At 42.0% G+C, this 17,723-nt stretch overlaps 1 protein-coding gene and 1 long non-coding RNA gene across 2 annotated transcripts in view; one reads left to right on the top strand and one right to left on the bottom strand.

Moving 5' to 3' along the window:
- LOC121533640 (low-density lipoprotein receptor) overlaps positions 1–14,546 on the bottom strand; it is a 44,329-nt gene extending 29,783 nt beyond the window's left edge. The window contains exons 1-5 of the mRNA XM_041839762.2: positions 14,320–14,546; positions 13,371–13,487; positions 12,024–12,395; positions 11,253–11,372; positions 10,885–11,010 (exon numbers count right to left, since the gene is read on the bottom strand). Coding sequence (XP_041695696.1) covers positions 10,885–11,010; positions 11,253–11,372; positions 12,024–12,395; positions 13,371–13,487; positions 14,320–14,380 — 796 coding nt within the window. The 5' untranslated portion in view covers positions 14,381–14,546. The remainder of the gene's footprint in view (positions 1–10,884; positions 11,011–11,252; positions 11,373–12,023; positions 12,396–13,370; positions 13,488–14,319) is intronic.
- On the top strand, positions 972–7,100 carry LOC121533641. Its single transcript, XR_005994480.2, has 3 exons — positions 972–1,189; positions 6,674–6,751; positions 7,012–7,100. It is a non-coding gene; the product is annotated as an uncharacterized LOC121533641 (long non-coding RNA).
- Positions 14,547–17,723: the final 3,177 nt, after the last annotated feature.

The raw sequence follows: 17,723 nt of genomic DNA, 5'->3' as shown, positions 1-17,723 counted from the left end.
GAAAAACCGCACGCTGCTCTTTCCAATATCACTTTTGTTTATTAGCTTAACCGTTTACACTCGTACCCATATACGGTAGGGATGGATAAAAAAAATCTTAGTATTTCATATTTTAAAATGCCATTTGTTGTATTGGTTTTCTGTTAAAACGCTACGAAAAATTCATAAACTTCCACGTCAGAACCGTGCACTAGGCCTATCTATTGGCAGTCTAGAGCTGTCACTCGCAATGGAATGCTGTATCTTCCAATTTCTTGGCTTGCAATGTCTCACACCTTAACTAAAGCAGGGACTATCACCAATGAATAGGCTAGGATACTCTACACGCAACAGACTGAAGACTGAACACACACTGGCATCATCAGCGAAGAGAAAGAGCAGGGATGTAATCATTAGTCCAAACAGAATCTTTTGCAACTAAAACTATATTTATATTGGACAAATTCAGATAGGTCCTTCCCCGTTTCGTTCCGTTTGCTTCTGTTTAAAGGTCCCGAACAGTGACCCAAGTATGAATAATTCCTGTAGCTGGTACATTGACAAAGTTGATCATAAAGTTACTGGTCCCCTCCCCCCATGTCAAATGCTTGGATTCAGGAGGCAGGCATTACTTCCAGCTTTATGCAACGTCACCTAAGGCCGGAAATATTACACCCCAATGGTAGCATCATAGAATTTTTACTAATTTAAATAAGTAATGCAGTAAAACCATCATCACGTGCATATCATATGGCTTTGTTTACAAACTGGAGAAAGGTGCAACTGCAGCCCTCAATTCGGGGCTTTCCTGCATCTGCAGGAACCCCTCTTTATACTTCTATGGTACATTTTTAAGTTATGACTCCAGTACATAGGCGGGAGACAGGCGCGCTCTATTACAGTAGATGGCGGTAACGCACTATAGCGTTGGATGCCAACCGCTGATAAACCCCTCCAGTACACAGCAGGTGGGAGGAGGGGCGACACTGTGTGCTAGTTAGCTAACTAGCAAGCTAGCACACGGTGTCGTTAACTAGCAAGCTAGTCAGCTAGTTAGCACACAGTGTTGCTCCAGCCTCCCGCTTGCTGTACTAGCGGGAGGCGGGGGTAACCCGTAGACAGTGTCCTTTGCCCGCACCTGTCGTGCACTGTTTTCCCGCAGGGCTGTAAACAATGGTGAGGGCAGGTGTTCGGCAGGCAGGAGAAACCGGTAAATTATAATACATTATTTATATGAACAGCATGGCGTGAAATGGAACTGTTAAATGACATGCAGTCTAAATATTGCTTCTCTACAGCATTCTCTCTGCATGATCAATCATCAACGCTCAGGGTGGCGACATTCCGTCTCAGTATGGAACGCAGTTCACAATGCATGTAGACCTATCATCTCATCATGGTAACTTTTTTATTGTGACAGGTAGGCCTGCATTTGCTGCAGCACAGCCTATGCTACAGTAATATAAAGACAGAATGCGCGTCTAATTTATCCATCTCCATCTGGCTTTCGGGGTCACCTTTTTTTTTTATTGTAAAGATTATCATTTTTTAAATTGCAGCTGCAGAGTTTTAAAAACAGTCAATCACTCGAAAATCGTTGCTTTAAATCAGCGCACGCGCGAGCACTCTCGCAGTCTTGCTCCATCAACTCCATTCAAATTGCATCCAAAATAGATAATCTTGTTCTACATTGAATATATATATATATATATATATATATATATATATATCCTCGACTACCTCTTTCAGGTAATACATTCAATGCAGTATTAGCCTTATATTTAGGTAATTAATTATGGGGTATGCATAATAAGCTTCTAACTTATAGCCACTCTCTTGCGCAATACGCACGCACCCGTGTTTCGCTGGCCTCTCCTTAAAAAACGCTCCTTAGCCTTTGGTCTAGAATAGCTTAATGGACATTTTTTTTTGCATTTCTTATACCAATAGACTATTCAAAGACGGCCGCAAGCTCATTTTTGCTGAATGTTAAATACAGCAGCCAATAGAACTCACAGGTAGTTTGAAAGAAGAGCGAACGCGCGATGGTCGGTAAGCTATAACAATTAGTTATTAAGACCCATAACCATTCAATCTTCGTGAAGAGAAGTGAAAGCCTTCTGCATCTAATTCTAGTCCTATATTATTCAAGGATGTCATTAGACTGATGAATAAGGACAACGAAACTTATTTAATTTAACTGTTGAAAGCGAGGAAGGAATGAAGCAACAATAGAGTAAGTGGAGGTAGGCTAATAACATGAAGGAACATATTATCAAGGGGTCGGAAAGTATTCAGACCTCTTGACATTTTCAACATTTTGTTACATTACAGCCTTATTCTAGAATTGAATAAATAGTTTTTGTCCCTTAGCAATCTACACACAATACCCCATAATGGCAAAGCAAAAACTGGTTTTTAGTAATGTTTGCTTATTTATACACTGCTCAAAAAAATAAAGGGAACACTAAAATAACACATCCTAGATCTGAATGAATGAAATAATCTTATTAAATACTTTTCTCTTTACATAGTTGAATGTGCTGACAACAAAATCATTATCAATGGAAATCAAATTTATCAACCCATGGAGGTCTGGATTTGGAGTCACCCTCAAAATTAAAGTGGAAAACCACACTACAGGCTGATCCAACTTTGATGTAATGTCCTTAAAACAAGTCAAAATGAGGCTCAGTAGTGTGTGTGGCCTCAACGTGCCTGTATGACCTCCCTACAACGCCTGGGCATGCTTCTGATGAGGTGGCGGATGGTCTCCTGAGGGATCTCCTCCCAGACCTGGACTAAAGCATCCGCCAACTCTGTGGTGCAACGTGGCGTTGGTGGATGGAGCGAGACATGATGTCCCAGATGTGCTCAATTGGATTCAGGTCTGGGGAACGGGCGGGCCAGTCCATAGCATCAATGCCTTCCTCTTGCAGGAACTGCTGACACACTCCAGCCACATGAGGTCTAGCATTGTCTTGCATTAGGAGGAACCCAGGGCCAACCGCACCAGCATATGGTCTCACAAGGGGTCTGCACATGGAGGGCTGTGCGGCCCCCCAAAGAAATACCACCCCACACCATGACTGACCCACCGCCAAACCGGTCATGCTGGAGGATGTTGCAGGCAGCAGAACGTTCTCCACGGCGTCTCCAGACTCTGTCACGTCTGTCACATGTGCTCAGTGTGAACCTGCTTTCATCTGTGAAGCGCTCAGGGCGCCAGTGGCGAATTTGCCAATCTTGGTGTTCTCTGGCAAATGCCAAACGTCCTGCATGGTGTTGGGCTGTAAGCACAACCCCCACCTGTGGACGTCGGGCCCTCATACCACCCTCATGGAGTCTGTTTCTGACCGTTTGAGCAGACACATGCACATTTGTGGCCTGCTGGAGGTCATTTTGCAGGGCTCTGGCAGTGCTCCTCCTGCTCCTCCTTGCACAAAGGCGGAGGTAGCGGTCCTGCTGCTGGGTTGTTGCCCTCCTACGGCCTCCTCCACGTCTCCTGATGTACTGGCCTGTCTCCTGGTAGCGCCTCCATGCTCTGGACACTACGCTGACAGACACAGCAAACCTTCTTGCCACAGCTCGCATTGATGTGCCATCCTGGATGAGCTGCACTACCTGAGCCACTTGTGTGTGTTGTAGACTCCGTCTCATGCTACCACTAGAGTGAAAGCACCGCCAGCATTCAAAAGTCACCAAAACATCAGCCAGGAAGCATAGGAACTGAGAAGTGGTCTGTGGTCACCACCTGCAAAACCAGTCCTTTATTGGGGGTGTCTTGCTAATTGCCTATAATTTCCACCTGTTGTCTATTCCGTTTGCACAACAGCATGTGAAATGTATTGTCAATCAGTGTTGCTTCCTAAGTGGACAGTTTGATTTCACAGAAGTGTGATTGACTTGGAGTTAAACAACACAATGTAAGTGTTCCCTTTATTTTTTTGAGCAGTGTATACAGTGAGGGAAAAAAGTAATCGCTGCCAAAGGTGCTTCAAGAAAGTACTGAGTAAAGGGTCTGAATATGTATGTAAATGTGATATTTCATTTTTTCTATATACAGTGAGGGAAAAAAGTATTTGATCCCCTGCTGATTTGGTACATTTGCCCACTGACAAAGAAATTATCAGTCTATAATTTTAATGGTAGGTTTATTTGAACAGTGAGAGACAGAATAACAACAACAAAATCCAGAAAAACGCATGTCAAAAATGTTATAAATTGATTTGCATTTTAATGAGGGAAATAAGTATTTGACCCCCTCTCAATCAGAAAGATTTCTGGCTCCCAGGTGTCTTTTATACAGGTAACGAGCTGAGATTATGAGCATCTCAGCTTGTTACCTGTATAAAAGACACCTGTCCACAGAAGCAATCAATAAATCAATCAATCATATTCCAAACTCTCCACCATGGCCAAGACCAAAGAGCTCTCCAAGGATGTCAGGGACAAAATTGTAGACCTACACAAGGCTGGAATGGGCTACAAGACCATCGCCAAGCAGCTTGGTGAGAAGGTTACAACAGTTGGTGCGATTATTCACAAATGGAAGAAACACAAAAGAACTGTCAATCTCCCTCGGCCTGGGGCTCCATGCAAGATCGCACCTCGTGGAGTTGCAATGATCATGAGAACGGTGAGGAATCAGCCCAGAACTACACAGGAGGATCTTGTCAATGATCTCAAGGCAGCTGGGACCATAGTCAATTGGTAACACACTATGCCGTGAAGGACTGAAATCTTGCCAAACGTCAGCCTCGAAACCTTAATGACTTGGAGAAGATCTGCAAAGAGGAGTGGGACAAAATCCCTCCTGAGATGTGTGGAAACCTGGTGGCCAACTACAAGAAACGTCTGACCTCTGATTGCCAACAAGGGTTTTGCCACCAAGTACTAAGTCATGTTTTGCAGAGGGGTCAAATACTTATTTCCCTCATTAAAATGCAAATCAATTTATAAGATTTTTGACATGCGTTTTTCTGGATTTCTTTGTTGTTATTCTGTCTCTCACTGTTCAAATAAACCTACCATTAAAATTATACACTGATCATGTCTTTGTCAGTGGGCAAACGTACAAAATCAGCAGGGGATCAAATACTTTTTTCCCTCACTGTATATAGAAAAAATGAAAATAACACATTTACATACATATTCAGACCCTTTACTCAGTACTTTTTTGAAGCACCTTTGGCAGCGATTACGGCCTCAAGTCTTCTTGGGTATGACACTACAAGCTTGGCACACCTATATTTGGCGAGTTTCTCCCATTCTTCTCTGCAGATCCTCTCAAGCTCTGTCAGGTTGGATGGGGAGCGTAGCTGCTTAGATGTTAGATCGGGTTCAAGTACGGGCCACTCAAGGACATTCAGAGAATTGTCCCAAAGTCACTCCTGCATTGTCTTGGCTGTGTGCTTAGGGTCGTTGTCCTGTTGGAAGGTGAACTTTCACCCCAGTCTGAGGTCCTGAGCACTCTGGAGCAAGTTTTCATCAAGGACCTCGCTGTACATCACACCATTCGTCTTTGTCTCGATCCTGACTATCTCCCAGTCCCTGCCGCTGAAATACATCCCCACAGCATGATGCTGCCACCACCATGCTATACTGTAAGGATGGTGCCAGGTTTACTCCAGATGTGACGCTTGGCATTCAGGCAAAAGAGTTCAATCTTGGTTTCATCAGACCAGATAATCTTGTTTTTCATGGTCTGAGAGTCTTTAGGTGCCTTTTGCCAAACTCCAAGCGGGCTGTCATGTGCCATTTACTGAGGAGTGGCTTCCATCTGGCCACTCTACCAAAAAGGCCTGATTGGTGGAGTGCTGCAGAGATGGTTGTCCTTCTGGAAGGTTCTCCCATCTCCACAGAGGAACTCTGGACCTCTGTCAGAGTGACCATTGGGTTCTTGGTCACCTCCCTGACCAAGGCCCTTCTCCCCCGATTGCTCAGTTTGGCCGGGCCGCCAGCTCTAGCAAGAGTCTTGGTGGTTCCAAACTTCTTCCATTTAAGAATGATGGAGGCCACTGTGTTCTTGGGGACCTTCAATGCTGCAGAAATGTTTTGGTACCCTTCCCCAGATCTGTGCTTCGACACAATCCTGTCTTGGAGCTCTGCGGACAATTCCTTCCACCTCATGACTTGGTTTTTGCACTGACATGCAATGTCAACATGTCCAATTAATTGAATTTACCACAGGTGGACTCCAACCAAGTTGTAGAAACATCTCAAGGATGATGAATGGAAACAGGATGCACCTGAGCTCAATTTCGAGTCTCAAAGCAAAGGCTCTGAATACTTATGTAAATAAGGTATTTCTGTTTTTAAATTTGCAAACATTTCTAATAACCTGTTTTCGCTTTTCATTATGGGGTATTGTGTGTAGATTGCTGATAGATTTTATTTAATCCATTTTAGATTAAGGCTGTAACATAACAAAATGTTGAAAAAGTCAAGGCGACTGAATACTTTCCGAAGGCACTGTAGGCCTATTTATATGCTTTATAATGCTTTTCAATGACGCTTCCGATTTTGGCGGGAAATACTAGGTTACCTGGGAGAAAAGTGATTTATTCTGGGGATGGAACATTTGTAAAATACCGGGTAAATATTCAACCCTAGTGTGTATAGTATTTGCAATTTACCCCTGGGGGGAGGTGTATTATCATTTCACTTTCCAATGCCTTTCCACTATTCCAAGGCAACCACCCCGCAGCAATGCTGTGACACAAAATCAGCTTTCCCAAGGCAAAGCCTGTGAAGAAAGACCCAACATAATGTAAGTCATATTTATTCATTTCAAGACAATTGAGCATTTCAGGCACACAAGTCCTAATACAAACATTGAAAGTTTTCACAAAAAGTGCACAACCAAATATTGCATATTTCAAATTAAGTTCTACAAAAACAACAGAAAACACATTGTAGAAAGATCACTACATAAACAAATAGATAGCATCATAACTCAGAACAGTAAATAAAAGTTAATTAAATTCACTACCCATTTAACAAACATTTCCCTTTCCAAAAACATTACAGGCTACGTAGTCAGGCTCCTGGGTCTCCTCTTCAACGAGGTCACCCTTGATCCAGCACCGTATGTGGGGAAGCTGGGTAAGCTGTCCATCCCAGGACCCGTCTGCCCAGTGTGAGAGGCCTGACAAGGAGGAGGCCAAAGCTGGATTTGTCTCCCGCTTCAATCTTGGGGGTGACTGAAGCCTGCTTGATTGAAGCAGGGTACACGGGTCCCCCTCCTCTCCCGCTCCCCATCAATCTCTGTAGTTGGTTGCATTTCCTAAAGCCTAAGTAATTCACCTTTACATGATATATCATATTTTGTTACTTTGCATAGTTTTTTTCAAGCATTCGGACGTAGGATGAGTGTTACAAATTGTACGAATCAGTGGGCGGCCGGATGCCTATATTAGGCTTATGGAGCTAATATATTTTTTCTGTCAAATGATGTCTCACCATAATTCATGGCAACAACCACAAGGGTGTTTCAAAGATCTGTCAGTCAAGGCGAGCTCATGAATATAAGCTACCCGCCCACTCAGCCTGTTATTTTAGGCTTCCTGGTAGTTAGAGATGAGAAGAATGGGATGTAGCTCAGTTGGTAGAGCATGGCGTTTGCAACGCCAGGGTTGTGGGTTCGTTTCCCAAGGGAGGTATGAAAAATAAATAAAATAATGTATGCACTCACTAACTGTAAGTCGCTCTGGATAAGAGCGTCTGCTAAATGACTAAAATGTAAATGTAAGAAAAGCACAATTTCTTCAATTCTGAACATTTTAATAGCAAAATAAATATTTTGGGGGATGTTTTGGTCATTCAAAGGCTATTTCTACTTGGGAAATAGGATGACTGTGCGGGAAATGCTTTGCAACAGAATCGGCGGAATACACCCCAGGCGACCCAGCATGACGGAGAGAGGGGAGGAGCCAGGCAAAAAAGAAATGTGGTGTGCACATCTCTTGCAAATTTACCAAAGCAGCCTAAAGTTTGCCTCTTCCTCTCTGGTTTTATTTAAATTATACAACTTTCCCCAGGCCTTTGTAGCCTACCGTCTAGTTAGGCTATAACATAGAGAATAATATGTTTTGTGATAACTGCGCTGCGATTACAATTTTGTGTGGGTGTGGGGGGTGGGGGGCGGGGGGGACGACAAAAAAAAGTTATTATTAACATTCAAAATCCCAATAAATGTTACCGTTTAAAATATTCACACTAGTAAAATTTGAGCACTGACAAACGGCTAAATTGGAACGCAGTGGCTGTACAGTAACATGATATTCTGTACATGACATCAGAGCTCTGGCTCTGTGCTTCACAGAGCTGTTTTGACTGGCAGCTGTTCTGAACTTGAGCACCTCGAACGAGAAGACATTGCCCCCATCTCTCCTGCTAATTGGGCAACCTTTGCACATTTTTTGTTGTTGAGTGAGGAAAATGCTGTAAATTAAGATGATTTGATGTATTTTGACAGATGAGACGTTGAGGATTATAATAAATACCGCTTTGATGTCATACAAGCAAGCCCCGACGAATTGAAGCTGTTCTGAGGGCAAAGGGGGGTGCTCCTAATGTTTGGTATACTCAGTGTACAATATTAACATTTATGATCACTGTTTGATGTACAGCTACAAGATGACATGGCATCATACCCTGGGTTGTTCTGAACAGAATGAGCCTGTTAGTCTATTTTGAATTAAGTTTGCCGCGGCACACACACCTGAATGCACTCATGACTCCTTTCTATGCACATCAAAATTATGATCCGTTTCCCTGAACCGCATTGTGAAAGCCTGACACTAATATCGTAGAAGCTTTCAAATGATGTCCACCTGACCCAGATTGCGATTTATTATGGAACGTTTTTGGATTGTGTAAACAACAACAGTAAATGTGCGATGGCGGGTATACAGGGTTGTGTTCCAAACAAAACAACTACAAGTGTGCTTGCTCTAGTTCCTCAATGGCACAGCTAGGACAGCAACAAAAAAAAGTTGAAGGCTTTCCGAGTTATAAAAATGCATTGAAATGACTTAGGAACTGTGCACACTTTGGAGAGGTGTGTGGCCACTTGTAGACAGACACCAGTTAGTCCTCTCACTCAAACCCTTGTAACATTGTATTTTGTTGCACCTAACCCATATTTTCCAGGAATATTCTTATCATGTTACTGAATGTATCCAGAGTATCCAGAGTTATCAACAAATGTGGCGAAAAGCACAGTAAATGTAAAATGCACATAAAACTAAACAGTGCAATGTTTGGATTCAGTCTTGTGTCAGGTGAACTGTTATGTCCTCACCTTTGGTCTAATAATTTTCCCATAATCTCCAAACTGTTCCCTTTCAATCACTACCATGATTATGCATTTCTCTTCTGTAAGAAACATTTCAATAGCCCTATCCATATTGGCCAAATTCCCACGAGTGTAAAGGGTTAAGGTACTGGCAAGCGCAGTAACATGTTTTTCTTTTCTTTCAAGATATCATCGAAGATATCAAAAGTGATACTGGCAAGGGCAGTCTGCGGGTTCTTTTCTTTTAAGATATTATCCAATCATCATAGAATTATTCGGACACACCTGCAACAAGCACACTCAGATGTGTGAGTGCTTTTCCTATTTAGATATGCACATCAACAAAGTTAGCTATAGATAGTTCATTAATCTCTTGAATTAAATCAATCTCAGATCAAACTTGAGGAAATACTTGATTCTCATTGCCAGGGTACTGGACTGACTTGCATGGTCTGGTGTTGGAAAACAACAATACATTTGGTTTTTAATACTGGCTGATGTAATTATCCTTCCTATTCACTAGAGCAATGAAAAGCTCCATCATTAATTACTCTGATGATCATAAAAAAAGCTGCTTGCTCAAGCCCTCTGTCCCGAACACATTCAGAAGGTCAGGTATGTGTTGAGATACTTGTAAGTCATTGACATTCATATAAAATACAGTAAGGAAGCTGTCAAGTGGTGCAAATTCCCCACATTGGGCGGTAGGGATGGCAACATTGCTATCTGTCTAAAGTAAATAATGATGACAAAGTTGTTTCCTACAATTTATCTGCCTACTTTAGCAATGTCATCGGATATCCAAGACACTATAGTGTAATTTACACAGCAATCAGTAGCCCCCGTTATGACTGGGCACAGCTCGACTTTCGGGAGTCACTATGGCTGAAACGTCTTTAGAACGTTCGTAACAATGGCGTGCTGCGGCCGAGTGATGGAGGCGCAACCAACCCATGATACATTTGGATTCAAATACTGGCTGTAATTATCCTTCCTATTCACTAGACTAGAGAAATAGAAAGCGCCATCATTTATTAATTACTCTGATGATCACAAAACAAATGCTGTTCGCTCAACACACCCCTTGTTCAAGCCCTCTGTCCTGCACACATTCAGAAGGTCAGGTTTGTATTGAGATACTTGCAGTAAATCATTGACCTTCATAGAAAATCCTGTTAGGTAAAGGCAGCTGTCAAGTGGTGCAAATTCCTCCACCTTGGGCGGGTGGGTTGATAAATATTTGCACTGGCTTACATTGTGACAGGAAAATATTAGAACATCTAATTGTATCGAAGTCTTGGTACAAACAAGCATACCATTGTGTGTGTGTGTGCGGGGGGGGGCTGGGGGCTGGATGTACAAGGTGTTCTTTGGACAGTGTAGCGTTCTGTTATTCATATTCTTACAATACATTTTACAACAAAAACAGTGCATTTTGTCAAAAATGACATCTGCCCTACGCATTTGCCTTTTCAACTATCTCGGGTCATAAAGTAGTCACGTCAATCATATCAGCGTGAACAAAATTCCAAACATCGTGAGCAAACATATGCTATCAGTAACTTGCTGTAGCAGCTCACTCATTCAGTAGAATTTGCCCTCACCTTTAGCTTTACACTCCCCTGTCCTTGGGCTCATCAGGTAGCCCTCATGGCAGTCGCAGGAGAAAGTCCCGTTGACATGTACACATAGCTGATTGCAGACGTCAGTGTCGAGGCACGTGTCAATTTCTGAGAAAAAAGGGGGTACTTCATTATTTCAAGAGGATATCTACTCTATGTGAATTGGAGTCTACCATAAGTTTAATTTGAGTCATCTAATCAACCAATTATCACAGATGCATTGTAGTGCGCTGGTGTGACCAATTACTTGGGCAATTAGTTATCCTGACCATATGACCTGGGACCGACTGTTGATCACATGGTCCGGAAAAATCTGGGCCCCATCAATGTCTCTCGAAGATGCCACTCACCCTCACACTGGGAGTCGTGCACCAGCCTCATGCCAGCAGGGCAGTCACAGAGGAAGCCCATTGGCTGGTCCACACACAGGTGAGAACAACCACCATTGTTCACCAGACACTCATTCTGATCTACACAGGGAGAGATACAGGGTCAGTGACAGGAAAGAGTGAATACAGGACCAAAACAGTTCAATAGAACATTGAGCAATCATTCTGTAGCATTGTCGTAAACAAGTTGGAGAACATTTGTCCATTGTCATTACTTAAGAAATGTGCCTGCATCATTCAAATTAGTCAACCAACATAGTCTGCCTTTAAATGTCAATATTTTAGCCAAGCAGAGTGTACCGTGCCAAACAAAACAGAAGCATAGACACACACATAATTAAAGATATCATTGTGATAAGGGACATTACCTATCCAAACAATGTGACACTATGTAGGCTATCAGGGAATGCATTACAGAATGTGAAACAAAGCTCGTTTGTACTTTTATAGCGCACAGACCAAAAATATATATTCTCTAAAATTCCAGAATGTTCTGCCAGTTTCTTAAGCCTACTCCTGGACTAAAAGCATGCTCAATAGAAAATTGAAAGTGCTTTTTAGTCAAGGGCTAGACTATTTTGCCATCTGCTGGTCTATAAGGATGAGAGCAGCAGTGCATGGTTGTGTTCAAATTAGACAAGTCCAGGTGGTCCCCGTTTCAGTACATATTCTTCTATTTTCTACCTAATGATCTAGATGTAATGTTTTAAAGTGACAAAAGTTATATCTCACCACAGTCATCCTCATCACTCGCGTCAGCACAGTCAGGCGAGTGGTCACATCTCCAGGAGTGAGGCATACACTGGCCGTCCCCACAACTGAACTCAGAGTTGGAGCAGGTGTGAGGGGCAGAGGGCTGGCCGGAGGGACATGCGTCAGCGCCCTCGTCCTGCCCATCAGGGCAGTCGGGCCGTCCGTCACACAGCTTGACCCTGGCAACACATCTCCCTGTCCGCTCACAGAGGAAGGAGTCGGCTGTACAGTTCTGACAGGAGGCTTCGTCACTGCCGTTGCCACAGTCATCAGTGCCATCACAGCGGAAGCGGAGGGATACACATCGCCTACTGCCGCAGGCAAACTCATCCTTCTTACATTGGAGAACACCTGGGAAAGATTAGAGCCCATAGAGAGGAATTAGTGGTCATGTACTTTAAATCAATTCCTAAACTTTTAAATGCAAAGTTTGCACCTATTATTATTATCTATTATTATAGTAAACTGACCGACTTTTCCATTTGGTATAGAATAGGATAGAATTAACCTTAAAATGTCCTCAAGGGGAAAATTGTCTAAGAAAAAAGGACACTGTACATTACACACTCAACAACATAATACATACACTGTACGTTACCCATGTCATACATATTCTACACATCACGTACAACCACATACATATTACATATTGCACACTGCCCTTACACATTCTGTCATTGGTGTACTAACACAGCTCAGCTTTATTTATTGCTGTTTAGGTATTTTTATTTTGTAAACCTGGATTTGCTGGTTACTGTTATGCTTTAATCCCTCTGGAATTTAAAGGGGCAATCTGTAGTTGCTTCATCCATTGTTGGACTTCTGAATTAAAGAAATGTACCCATTGATTCTTGAAGAATATAACTGAAATGCCTCCTCAGCTTTGTTCAACTGTCGTACCGCAAAATATATGCTAGTTTCACTCCAATGTTTGTAAACAAAGTAAATGTAAACAAACCCTATATAACCTCAAAACATGGTTAAAACTATATTTTTTATATAATGGATGGTCAGTCCTTGCATCCATAGTTATGCCTATGAATTTGAAAGTAGTTTAATTTCTCCAGCCCTCAACCTTTTACCGAAACAGGGGAGAACGCTTTGTTATTGTTTCAACTACTGATTGCCGCTTTAAGCAAAGTTTGCATTTGTGCAAAGGCTTAGTGAATGTGCCCCCCCGTGTTTAAGATTATGAAAGAGGCTGTGAGGAAATCGGATGGATAAAGAAATGTGCACTTCACACACTGACTTTCAGAGCAATTTGTTCCATGTGTTACTTGAGCCCAACCCTGGTGGCAGAGGTGTCATCTTTCCCATAGCTCTTACCACAGAGGTCTTCTAACTCGTCAGAGCCATCACGGCAGTCTGTGGTGCCATCACAGAGAGCACTCTGGACAATGCAGCCTCCATCTTTACACAGAAACCCTGGGCAGGTCCGCTCCCCTGAAACACAGCCAAAATGAAAGTCTCTTTTCACAAATGACAAAATTGTCATATGCAATTAATCCCTTATATCAATATATTTTATGTACATGTGATCTGGATCATATTCATAGTGCACTGTAGCAAAAATAGCATTTCTTATTGGACAAGTTCAAGCAGTCTCTCCCCGTTTGTTAGTTTTCTTATATTTGGTGTCACAGGTCGGCAGGGTGTTTCCTATAATGCATACAAATGGAGAAATACATTTGGAATTTTCTTATAGACTATCCAAGCCCATTCATAGATGATAACTACCTTCAGCGATTATTGATTAACGATACTTTTGTTAAGAGCCCCGACTCTTGCTCTAAACGTGAACACGCATCGCTTGCGATACGGTTTTGGAAACATAAGGAACGGATCTTTAATATCAGCAATAAATAATTTTCAAAAAACAAAAAAAGGTTAAATTACTGCACACCTATATAAGGCTAGGATTTGTGCTGAAAACCCTGCAGAGAGAAGGTTTTTCGAGCGCTAAGCCTATACCTACTCTACAGCAAGAGATATGAAAACACAAAGTGGCTACAGAAACTTTGAATGAATTACTTCGATTTGGTGTAGTCCCAAAGGTGCAGTCGCAAGTCAATAAACATTTTAAAGCAAGTATTTTCATAACATGCGCTATCAAGTGCAGGTATATAATAAATGTTGGCTACACGTCATAAAACAGCTGCGAATCAGGCGATGGAAATATTGTGAACCTCCGAGGAAACGTTACACGCGCCACCACCGCAAAATGACAAATACCAATAAAACACGTGCAAATATGTAACATGCAAGTTTATCTTACCCCAAATATGATGTAAGGTTAGCAACTGAGCAAGAAGGACTATTCTACCAAGATGTCCCATGCTCTGCCCTCAGTTGTCTGCAGTTAGAGGCGCATGGGAATGACGTAATGTTGCACCAGCTAATAAAACGAGCAGCGTTAAAAACTGTTGTGTTGCAATGTGTTCCGAAATCTGAACTGACCACGCCTGTGAAGCTAAAGCCCTTTCTTGGTGCTGAGTGGCATGCAGTAACGTAAATACCTTGCCACTGCCATGCATTGCCGAAAGTAGGCAGCCTAGATATCATGGTCAGTGATGGAGAAAGGACCTGCTTCAGGGGGAATAACACAGTTTATGAAACTGTCCTTGACATAAATCAGTGATTTTTCTCCCCAAATTATGTTTTCCCAAATTATGTTCTCCCAAATTATGTTCTCAGTTTCCTTTTTCCTGGTTTTAGAATTGTTTTTCACTCTTAAAATTACAATTGTTCGTAGAGAAACAACGAAATTTGAGGTTCTGAGTCCATGTCAATGCTTAAATCACATCAGAAGAAAAACATGTTTAGTCTGGAAGAAAACGAACACATTTTGATTTGAGTGTTATTCCCCTTTAATTGCGCATCTGGCACTTTAATTGCGCATCTAGTGAGTGAGAATTGTGCAGTCTATGTGCATATGTGGTGAGATCACTCGATCCGTTGGAATACTGCGTTACGAGCTTTTATTTCAGAGCGCTCCGTAAGCCACGCCCCAGTGGGCAGAGTTAGGCATGTTGCACTGGGTGGGGCACGTTTTAATATGAAGAAAAAGCATCTCAATTTACGTTGGGTCCGCCGTGGTTCTTTGTAGGCTAGTTATGCTAATATATTTGAGACCAGTGTATTGCAGTTAATTTCGTATTTGACTTAATAAGTCAAACAGGGAAACGATGAGTCCCAGACAGTTCGCAATAGAACATACCAGAAGGGTGCATCGTTTACTAAGCTACCTAAATTATTGGGATGATGGTTCAACCCCTGTTTGGAATAAATTGAGTTCGTTGACAACAGACAGTGGCGACCCGTCATTCAGGCCATTCCTGTTTTGAGCCCGACCTGTTTAGCAAAAAAATTAAGTGTGTACTGTATATACAGTGGTGTGAAAAAGTGTTTGCCCCCTTCCTGATTTGTTATTTGTTTGCATGTTTGTCACACTTAAATGTTTCAGATCATCAAACAAATTTAAATATTAGTCAAAGATAACACAAGTAAACACAAAATGCAGTTTTGAAATGAAGGTTGTTATTATTAAGGGAAAACAAAATCCAAACCTACATGGCCCTGTGTGAAAAAGTGTTTGCCCCCCCTGTTATAACACAACTCAACTGTGGTTTATCACACCTGAGTTCAATTCCTCTAGCCACACCCAGGCCTAATTACTGCCACACCTGTTCTCAATCAAGGAATCACTTAAATAGGACCTGCCTGACAAAGTGAAGTAGACCAAAAGATCCTCAAAAGCTAGACATCATGCCGAGATCCAAAGAAATTCAGGAACAAATGAGAAAGAAAGGAATTGAGATCCAGCAGTCTGGAAAAGGTTATAAAGCCATTTCTAAACCTTTGGGACTCCTTCCCAGGAGTGGCCAGCCAACCAAAATTACCCTAAGAACGCAGCGACGACTCATCCAAGAGGTCACAAAAGACCCCACAACAACATCCAAAGAGCTGCAGGCCTCACTTGCCTCAGTTAAGGTCAGTGTTCAGACTGGGCAAAAATGGCCTGCATGGCAGAGTTCCAAGACGAAAACCACTGCTGAGCAAAAATAACATTAAGGCTCGTCTCATTTTTGCCAGAAAACATCTTGATGATCCCCAAGACCTTTGGGAAAATACTCTGTGGACTGACGAGACAACTTTTTGGAAGGTGTGTGTCCCATTACATCTGGCGTAAAGGTAACACCGCATTTCAGAAAAAGAACATCATACCAACAGTAAAATATGGTGGTAGTAGTGTGATGGTCTGGACCTGTTTTGCTGTTTTAGGACCTGGAAGACTTGCTGTGATAAATGGAACCATGAATTCTGCTGTCTGTCTACCAAAAAAATCCTGAAGGAGAATGTCCGGCCATCAGTTCATGACTTCAAGCTGAAGCAAACTTTGGTTCTGCAGCAGGACAATGATCCAAAACACACCAGCAAGTCCACCTCTGAATGGCTGAAGAAAAACAAAATGAATACTTTGGTGTGGCCTAGTCAAAGTCCTGACCTGAATCCTATTGAGATGCTGTGGCATGACCTTAAAAAGGAAGTTAATGCTCGAAAACCCTCCAATGTGGCTGAATTACAACAATTCTGCAAAGATGAGTGGGCCAAAATTCCACCACAGCGCTGTAAAAGACTCATTGCAAGTTATCGTAAACGCTCGATTGCAGTTGTTGTTGCTAAGGGTGGCCCAACCAGTTATTAGGTTGTAGGGGGCAATCACTTTTTCACATAGGACCATGTGGGTTTGGATTTTGTTTTCCCTTAATAACAACCTTCATTTCAAAACTGCATTTTGTGTTATCTTTTTGACTAATATTTTAAATTTGTTTGATCTGAAACATTTAAGTGTGGCAAATAAGAAATCAGGAAGGGGGAAAACACTTTTTTTCACACCACTGTATATACACACTACCTGTCAAATTTGCCAACACCTACTCATTCAAGGGTTTTTCTTTATTTTTACTGTTTTTTTTACATTAAAGAATAATAGTGAAGACATCAAAACTATGAAATACCACATATGGAATCATGTAGTAACCAAAAAAGTGTTAAACAAATCATAATATAGTTTATATTTGAGATTCTTCAAATAGCCACCCTTTGCCTTGATGACAGCTTTGCACACTCTTGGCATTCTCTCAACCAGCTTCATGAGGTAGTCACCTGGAATACATTTCAATTAACAGGTGTGCCTTCTTAAAAGTTAATTTGTGGGATTTCTTTCCTTCTTAATTCCTTTGAGCCAATCAGTTGTGTTGTGACAAGGTAAGGGGGGTATACAGAAGATAGCCCCATTTGGTAAAAGACCAAGTCCATATTACGGCAAGAAGAGCTAAAATAAGCAAAGAGAAACGACAGTCCATCATTACTTTAAGACAGGAACATTTCAATAACTTTTAAAGTTTCTTCAAGTACAGTCACAAAAACCATCAAGCGCTATGAAGAAACTGTCTCTCATGAGGACCACCACAGGAAAGGAAGACCCAGAGTTACCTCTGCTGCAGAGAATAAGTTCATTAGAGTTACCAGCCTCAGAAATTGCAGCCCAAATAAATGCTTCACAGAGTTCAAGTAACAGACACATCTCAACATCAACTGTTCAGAGGAGACTGTGTGAATCAGGCCTTCATGGTCGAATTGCTGCAAAGAAACCACTACTAAAGGACACCAATAAGA

This window comes from Coregonus clupeaformis, chromosome 20 (genome assembly GCF_020615455.1).
Source record: "Coregonus clupeaformis isolate EN_2021a chromosome 20, ASM2061545v1, whole genome shotgun sequence".
NCBI classification, from domain to species: Eukaryota; Metazoa; Chordata; class Actinopteri; order Salmoniformes; family Salmonidae; genus Coregonus; species Coregonus clupeaformis.
The sequence above is the reverse complement of the archived record's forward strand: the minus strand, read 5'-3'. Positions and strand labels throughout refer to the sequence as shown.